Raw genomic sequence first — 9474 nt, 5'->3', positions numbered from 1 at the left:
GTACCTCAGAGCAGGAGGGGACAAATCCAGCAGTTCAGGGCGACATCCGCTTGCTCTACGCCAGGGCTGTGCCGTGACCCTCAGCAGCTCCTCCAGCATTCGGGTGCTCAGACGACCCAGGAGCTTCTACACCCCGTTCCTGCTGCTGATGGAGCTCTGCAGCTTGGCCACCCTGCTCCACCCCAAGTCCCACACCCTGCCCTGCCTTGATGAAGAGATGCTTCGAGTTGAGTACCAATTAACTCCAAACCTACCAAGTTCTTCCTGAATTGAGTGATGCACAATGATGAAGCCAGCTCAGAGCCAATCTGGAGCTGCCAAAGTGTAAATAAGGGCAGAATGTGGTTCCTGCTGAGCCAGCTACAACGCAAACACATTTTGCACGTTGATCTTCAAGTTTATTAAGAGCAAACTTAGCTTAGCTTCAGGTGTGTGTGCATTTAACACCTTCTCCTTCTTGTTTAACAATCTCCTCCTTTTTTTTTTTGCCTAAACACACTAGTAATCCAGAGCTATCTGCTAAAAGATGGTGAAGCTGAAAGAAAAAGGCATTCTAGTTTCTTTTTAAAAAAAAATCACGTTATTCATCATAACCATTTGTAACGCTACGTGCCCAGTTAATACAGACAGCAATGAGATTTCCTGATGTCTCTCACTGATGTGCTGTTGGCCTTTATTCTTATTATTATGAATTTGCCAACAATCCCTATTAATTCATACGTGACAGTCAGCCAGGAGAAGGTCATATATTTTCCCCTCATGCACAAGATCAGTTCTTCCCAAACTTACACTCTTGGCATCACTTTCTCTGAGTCATTTTCATCCTCGGGGGTTTCTTTTCTCTTTAAGTTGACATTTGCCTTAAACCTGATTGCTCTTCCAAACAGTACTCATAACAAAATCAGGTGGGCTTTGTTGTTATTTTATCTTAATCTAATAAATGCTAGTAACTTCTTTCTCTCTGCAAAACCATGGTTAATTTTGTACCAGAGCCTTATTAACATCTTTCTGAAGTGTTCAAAAAAGTTCTGCAGTAAAATCAGCACGTTTGGTAATTGCCTGGGAGCAAAAAGATCATTTTGGTTCTCAAAAGTTACATTCACTTCAGAAACTAAATACTTTTGGGCTGATTGCTTCCCTCCTACGGCCCTTAGAATGACTCATTACAGCCCAAAGTAGGTGCCCTCAATTCTGTATTCACAAAGCGGGTATCATTTTCATCTGGTTACGTTCTTTTTTTCAGTACTTTTCCCCTTCTGGCACCTGAACTTGCCACTGGATTTGAGCACTTCCTGGTCCAGGTGGGTCACGGGTGGGCTATCTTTCCCATCTCTTTCCTCGAGGAAGGCCCATGCGGGCAGCAGAAAATTGTGTTTTGGTGGGGTTTTGCACTGTTTTCCAATGTGTACTGCTCGGCACTTGTGTTACAGGAGGTGCTGGAAGAAGCGCAGGGAGAGGGAGGTGGGTGCTCACCTCTAGGTCCTGGGGAAGCTTGTGAGGCTGCCGCAGGCCTTGGGGAGCACCCGCTCTCCCCCACGCAGTCCCCACGCCTCACCAACCCAGCAGGGAGTTTGGTCACGGGCTTCACTAGAGCTCAGGTTCCACTTCACGCTGGGCAATGGTGAACAAGCGCCGGCCTCATCACATTTGGGGCCACACCGCATCCCTTTTCTCAGATGTCCCGATTCTCTGATGATAAGCAAGACCAAGACAAAAGGCAAATGGGAAAAGCAAGAAGCGAAAACCATTAGTTTGGGACGTACTCAAAATAGGCCTAGCCAAAGTGGAGAGAACCCCAAACGCCGGGGTTACTACTGGCAAGTGTTAGCAGGAGCCTGCAAAGGCTTTAATGTTCAGAGAGGTGAGACAGTTCATATGTACGCTGCGTTATATAATTAGGTATGACAATACGCTGCAGGCAAGGAGAAGTTTGGAGATTGCTGGATTCCACGCTGGCTCCTTCCCACGGTGACGTTTGTTCCCAAACTCAGGAGTTTTGACATGAAGTTTTGTGCCCGTGAGCTCTGCCCCAAAGGGACCATGTGTCATTACACTGAAGAGTTCCCCGCAATCCTACCACTTGCACTGATATCGGGGAGACTCCTTGCAGATGGCAACATCCGATTAACGATCAGTGTCCAGGGACAGACCTTGCCCCAGCACACAAAGGACAGAGAGAAGGTGGCAGCAATGTTGGCTATGTTACCTGAGACAGGAACAGAAGTGTCCCCTGAGTAATGACAAAGAAAAGGGCGGCCTCCCCTTTTACATGTGCTCCTGGAAAACTTCCTCTGCCACTACTGTTTATCTGCTTAAAAATAACCCACCAAACAGATTGTGGAATGTTTCTATGGATTTTTTAAACAGGAAAGCATCCCCTGCTTGAGTACACTTGTCTTATGTTATACAGACAACACATTTCTCTGAAAACCACATTTAACCTTTTTTATTTTTTCTTGCAAAAACCACCTTAGAAACGCGGTGGATCTTCAGGAAGCCACATTTAATTGCAGTAGTGCAACAGGACATGCATGGATTCGACTCCATTTGGACCTACGGAATGAGGGGGAGGAGGCTGGGATCTCCAAGACCCCTCCCCTGTTTGCCTGATGAATTGAAACACTCCTCAGTTGATTTGGCAGGTCACCCTGACCCCCGGCTGAGGCACTCAAGCAGGTTTTGCAGCCAATAACTGGAAGGTCCTGGCTTACGTTGGAATCTGCTGGTTGCCAGTTTTTCTCTGTTTTTTCTTCTTCTTGACCTTGGATACACCAGTGTCCATCCCACTGGAATATTCAGATCGCAAGATCTCAGCAAGGCGACGTTTGCTGTGGGTCTTCTTGAGAAGGTCAGACCTGGGTAGAGGGAAGAGAAGAGGAATTAGACTTCCTTCTCTGAAATGCTGCTAGGTGGGTTACTTATTTTACAGCTGTGGAAAGTGACAGTTGCGCATTAGCAGAGGAACAGCTTCCTTTTCTTGAGGCTTGATTTGAAATTCTGTCTCATGCAAAATTAGATATTGTTGTGACAGGTTTTCACAAAGGTGGCAAAATATCATGCCGTTTTTAAAAGCAAGCCTTTGTTCTGTACAAATGCTCTTGCAGGGGTGGTGGGGAGAAGGAGGGAAGGTTGTGTGCTGAAGGCTGATGAATTAGGTGACACAGCAGTTTGAAAATTATAATAATAATAAAAAAACCCCTCTATCAGCCTTAAGACATTGAACAATGGAAACATTTTATAAACAGAGCTTAAATCCAGAGCTTGAAAACACAATAAACCCAAACAAACAAGCAAAAAAATAAAACATCAGGAGTCTAAACCCGACAGATTCTTTTCTTGCAGTGTCCTGCAGACATCACATGCACCTTACAGCCTCCCTCTCCAGAGACCAGCTTTTGCAAAGGTAGCTGCATTCTGCCCAGCCACTAAACTCCAACATGGATCTCCCTGCAGCCTTAAACTGCCAGCTATAAATATAAAAAAACCCACTCAGCATTTTTGCACCACAAGTTCTGCCATGTCCTGCTCTATAACCTTGGGCAAATCTCATCCTGACTGCTGCCATCACCCTCGCTTATTTAAAGTGCAATCTCTTCGGTGCAGGACCCGCCATTCCTTACCGTGTTCCATGGTCCTGGGCACAACGTGGTATCCACAGCTATTGGTGTCTGCACATCCCACGCTCCTCTTTATAATAAGGACTGGTAACAGACCTCAAAGATTTCCAGAGAAGTGAACAGAAATCTATCTGTCCCTCTAAATAGGAGGTAATTGAACAGAAGCCACACGTCCATGCTGGGGTGCATTTATGACAACACATGGACCTCAGCAGTCCTGAAGGCTGACACCTTATAGCACTGCCTCTTGTCCCTTCAGGTCCCCAGCACCACGCTGGGGGTCACAGGAGAAGGAAGCATTTTTGGCTGCAGCAACAGATCAATCCATTCATTAGGCCAAACACACAAAGAAGGGAAGGGAAGCAAACTCTTGGCTGTCTGGGGTATTTGCTTGCCCCCTTTTCCACAGCTTGTTTTCCATCCCTGTGTAGGTTTCATGGCTGGAGTGGGTTTGGAAGGAGGGATCAGAACATAAGAAGGATGGTGTCCTGATTACCACTGAAAGACGGTTTTCCCAAGAAGAGAAAGCCTGGAAAACACATGCGAGAAGACTCTGCTACCTTTGGTGTAGTCTCCATTCTCACGCTAATTAAACATTCAAGCTCTGCATTGGCAGAAGGGCTACAGACTGGATGTACCAGAGAAATAAGACGCACAGCCATCACCTGGTTTGAACCCACAGAAATAAAGACAAAAAGACAGAATCAACTCAAAAGCATCCGTACAGCTAAGGAAGCAAACACGCTATTGGTAAAGCCATACCTGCAGTACCTCCACAGCAGATGTGCCGTGTCAAACTGCCTTCCTGAACGCACAGGCCGCGGCAGCACGGAGGGATGCTTGGGAGTGCACGCACAGCGCCAGGCCAAGGCGTGCCCTCAACCAGCCCAGCTCTGCCACCAAAACGTTGTAGTGCGGCTGTATCCTCTGCTCAGTCCCCTCCATCACTTGATAAAGTTTCTATTTGACACTTTCATTGTGTCTCCAAGCATTTACTACAGTAATTCGAGGGTTACCAAGCAACAGATCAGTTTACTTAACAACAGGGAACTATCTGCTGCAAAGGACAAGTAATCCACCAGTAGCTGCGGGGCTGAGTTTCAGCTCAGCAGGGAGGTTGTCCAACACTTTATTATCAATCAGGTGAAATCATTGCCCAATTAGTAAATCAATACCCCCTGCCGTGGTGATCAGCTGTACACAGAAAAGCAAGGATGCAGGGAAAAGGGACGTTTCTCCCTCTAACCAGGGCCACAAAAATCGATGGAGCTGTGCTGTGGAGCCTATGCTGATCACCGAGAGAAGAAAAGCAGCTGTCAAGGCCCCGTTTAACCACGCGATAGAAGAGCCACAGGCAACAGCAACAGTCTGCTGTGACAGCACACCAGAAAAGTGCACCAGGCCAGGATCCCCGGCTGGATTCCGACTCCTGTTGTAAACCTGTAAATTCCCCTCTCGGCTCTACTGGTGAAAGTCTCTGGGGCTCTGCCAGAGCAGTCAAGATAACATCAGCGAGGAAAACCGCCCCGTTATGAGACAAAGCCCAGGAGAGCAGAACGAGACCTTGATACTCACCCTCTAAGCATCCTTGGGCAAGGTATTTAATCTCTTTGGCCTTCATGTCCATTCTCCCACCTCACAACCCAGGACGACTGCATTTTCCCTGTTGCTGAAGGCTGGTGTGATGTTAATTTGAGAGAGCTGTGTAGTGATACTGGATACCATGGCAAAAAGCTTCACAGAAAGGCTGTAAATGTAAGATGCATTTGCAACACAGACAGAACCCATGTTCCCATCACTGGATAAACACATGGATTGTCATCATGTCTTTCTCTGATCTCATGTCTAGCTATCACGCTATATTGAGCCCTAATGAGAACACATCATGTTGATAATGGGCAGAGAAATCCCCAGCCCTTTAAATCCCTTCTTCCAAACACAACAGTCAGTTTTTAGGTGGGGAACTAGAAAACAGTGCAGCTAAGGGGAACTTGCAGGGGGGAAAAGATTCACTAACGACTGACCCATCCCAATGTGCTACAGCGCCAAGATTTCAGCAGGGCTTAAAGGAGAAAGGAATGTTCAAACACATGAGAAAATAGCCACTTTTATTAGCTGGGGGACAATGAGACAGGAATAGAGAAGTCATAACTCAGAAAATGAAACAGCCCCAAACACACAAGTAAGGAAGCACCTGTCCCCGAACACAAACTATGTGACTTCTCTGTGTTACTGTCCAGCACACTGGGTGTCCAGTGCTGTCACGTACTGAATGCCAGGCAGAAGCACCACTGCACTACTACTCTTTTATGCTAGATATGGGGGATCGGGACTCCCAGAAGACACAGACAGGAACTGGTAAGTAGTCAGACGAGCCAGCAGAGATGAGTTAGCACCACCAGCTTCAAGTGGGGGACACATCATCCCTTAATTTGTCTAGGGTTAAGCCTAGACCCAACCATTGCTTTGGGCTTTATGTTCCAGGTATAGGGCAAAACCTGTACCACCCCAAGATCTATCTAATCACCTCATTATCAAGGAGAGAGAAAGGTGCTTTGCACAGTGAGGAAGGGAAGGCAGAGAGCCTAGTAATTGCCTGGCATGGTTTGAAAAAGCTCCCCTCCTCCTCATGGAGACACAGAAAGGAATAAAAGACCCAGATTTACAGCTGCCTCTGCACATCTGTAATTAAGTTGCAACCTCACAAAAGCTGGTACCAAGAGCCTCAGCGGAGAGACAATAAGAAAACAGAGGAACTGGCCCCAGATGACTTTGTTACATCCTGAAAGGCCAGGAAAGACCAGGCCAGAGACAAACTTTTAAAGACTAAAAAAGCTCTGCCCTCCTCCAGAAAACTGGAATTATTTTATTCACTCTTTAAACATGAGAAACTCATGAATCTTGCTAAATACATTCCTGAATGATGAAAAGGTAGGAGAGGAGCATCTGGAAGAAACAAGAGAGAAAAAGTCTCCAGCAAAGGAAAGAGAATAAAATCCTCCTTTTCTCTGCTTCGGTTTCCGTCTACCTCTGTCTGCGTGCTGCTGCCCCTCCCCAGCCCACTCAGGAGCCTCAGTGGTCAGGAAGGGAGCTGGTGCTGCCCAACCCTCCAGCTCAGAGGAAATATGAATGATTTGGACCAGTCTCCTTTTCTGGACCCTTGACTCCCAATTCTTTGCTTTTCTCAAGAGTATTAGAAAAGATTCAAGATAAATCTTTTTTTTCACATAATGAAAAAAAAAAAACCCAATCCAAGCAGGTGAATGCAGCATAGGTGACTAGCCTGAAATCCTCTCTGTTGTTTCCAGCTCTGTCTTCTGTTGTGCCACACGATACTAACTCACCACAAAGTCCCACCTAGCTTACATGCAACACACCTTCAACACACTCAGGAATGGGTATCCAACATAATTTTTTGTTTTCATTTCAAAATTCTCATATGTAAGTTTCATTGACACATATGCTTCATTTACAGAACTGAATCACAAGCTGATCTCCAAGCCAAAAACTCTGACATGCCACAGTAGTGGTACATATACACGCATGGCTTCTTGGACATCATTTGACACCGCAGAGGATGCCTCTGCTAGTCTTTTTATCTAAGTGGTGAGCGAGCTTGTTCGTAGCGATGTCTCCTTCAACTTGGCTGGCACTGCTGTCCATTCCTTTGTCTTGAGCTGTGTGAAATGCTGGTGCAATGCAGTGCAGCAAGTGCAGTGACCTTTAACCAACTTGCAGCATCTGCAGCAACCAAAGGCTCCCAAATTGCTCCAGCTGAGGAAGAAGGAGTATAAAGTTCTGACGCACAGTCCCAGAACTCATGGTGTGTCTTTGGAGGAGACAGGAGTACGCTGTTTCATTTATCAGAAAACATTTCAACATGGATTGCACTATCAATCTGCCTGACAGCATCTCCAACAGCTCTTTGAAATCGTGCCAGCAACAGAGCTGGGTTACCTCTGGGCCAAGGCTGCTGCAACACCTGCTTTTTCTACTTACAGTGGTGGATGAACCATCTGCAGCCAACACAACCCTGTTTGGGTTGGTTTGTGGTGGTGTTTTTTTGCAGAGCAGGGGCAAGAAATTCATCAGCAATCCTATACTGCTCTCGACAAGTCAACAGATGGCTTAGGTACTCTGTTATCAGCTGATGCAAATGCTACCTTGAGAAGATCAGGGAAAATTATTACCCAGACTGAGCGTCAAGTGCTGTTCCAGAACAGTCAGACCACAGCAGTCTTCATGCCGACTCGTGCTAAACAGTAAAGCCCACCTTATACCTACTGAAGTCAATTGTATTTCAGCTACACAGAAAGAGACAAAACTCCACAGCTCCACTGTCGCTACCATCTTTTGGTCTTCGCCCTATGGAGAAAGGATGAAAGCACCACTGGGAGACTGGGAACCTCAAGGATTCTGCTTCTGTCAGGCTGTTTCCCAGCCTAAAAGAATATATTTCAATTAGAGAGAGCTGATCATTTTTTGGTGCGTACCAAACAGCACAGCTGTTTTCCAGCCCCACGTGCAAGCCCTATTAGCTTGCTCAAAGATGGAGGAAAGGCTCTGTGCTGTGGCAGAACAGGACAGTAATAAAGAACATTGCTGTATGCAGATAGCAATCAGATGGATTTTACAATGATAAAACTTTAATTTCATAACAAGTCTTGTTTATAATATCATGATGTGCTAAGCAGGACTTGTCTGTGTCCCTGAACTGCCTTCATGAAGAGTGATGATGCTGTTTTCTTTCACAGCAGCCATGTCTCTTACTCTAATTTTTGGATCCGTTTGCACCAGTGGATGAATCCATGCTCTTACCTGAGCTCCAGTCTGGCTTTCTAGAGCAGACTGCCCAAACCAAGTGAAATTCCTAGTGGGCAGAATTCCAAACTTGCATTTTGACTAATTAAGTGATATTAGGAAAGCTGTAAATGGCACACAAAAACTGGCAGGCAAACTGCTTCTAATGATTAGACAATTGCTGTGCAGGGAGACCCAGCTGCAGCCTTGATTCGCAAGCCCTGTCAATAGAAGCATTGGTCTTTCCAAAACTGTCAATGCCAAGACGTTCAAAAGTGGAATCAAGGATACGAGGTAGGGGAGAAGGTAAAAGGCTACTAGCTTTCACCCAAAGGAGACTGCTGCCCTAACCACGCAGATGAGAATACACAGGGTTACAAGGTAGATTTCCCAGCAGGAGTCTAATTCTATCTGACCACTAAACGCTGAAGAATGAATTAGCACAATAATCTTGCAGCCAAAACCTTAAGGGCATGATGATATCTATACTCAGAGCAATAGCAGTGTAATAATGATGTAAATCAATCCCCTCAAACGGAAGCACCCTGGACACCTTTTCTTGATCCCATTTTAGGTAAGGGGTGGACAACTTCTGAAGCATGAGGGGATTTTGACCTTAATTTTTATACTAATTTTTTGCACATGCTATAGTAACTATGAATATACTTGATACTCATATGTAAATTCAATCTTTCTGAGCATTTCTGGCATCAGAGACACCCTGTAGCAATGAGTTCCACAGAATCTATCAAACTTAAAGATTTACCTCTTTCTTTGTAATGGCATGAATTCACAAACAAGGCAAATTAAGCCGCAACTCCTCATTACAGTGAAACCCTCTGGGGACATACACCAGTCTCCCAGAGTTCAAAAGGAGAAAACAGACCATCAGTCACCACAGAATCCCATAAAACCCCACTGATCCAAAATGCTAAAAACTGAGTAGCACAGAGCTGCTCGGTGGAATGGCAATAGGTCTCTGGCATCTGCATTGTGAAAGAGTCAAAAGACATGTCTATCTGGCATGTCAGCTACTTCCTGTGCATGCTGCTTCTCT

At 45.7% G+C, this 9474-nt stretch overlaps 1 protein-coding gene across 4 annotated transcripts in view; it reads right to left on the bottom strand.

The window, feature by feature from the left end:
• Positions 1-2431: 2431 nt before the first annotated feature.
• Positions 2432-9474, bottom strand: part of DDX31 (DEAD-box helicase 31) — a 49887-nt gene continuing 42844 nt past the window's right edge. For 2 of the 4 annotated variants that reach the window (XM_054848264.1, XM_054848265.1), the window contains exon 20: positions 2432-2855. In XM_054848264.1, the coding sequence (XP_054704239.1) occupies positions 2708-2855 (148 nt within the window). In that variant the 3' untranslated portion in view covers positions 2432-2707. The other 2 variants (XM_054848266.1, XM_054848267.1) reach the window with 2 other exon arrangements.

Source organism: Grus americana, chromosome 20, assembly GCF_028858705.1.
Source record: "Grus americana isolate bGruAme1 chromosome 20, bGruAme1.mat, whole genome shotgun sequence".
NCBI lineage: Eukaryota > Metazoa > Chordata > Aves > Gruiformes > Gruidae > Grus > Grus americana.
The sequence above is the reverse complement of the archived record's forward strand: the minus strand, read 5'-3'. Positions and strand labels throughout refer to the sequence as shown.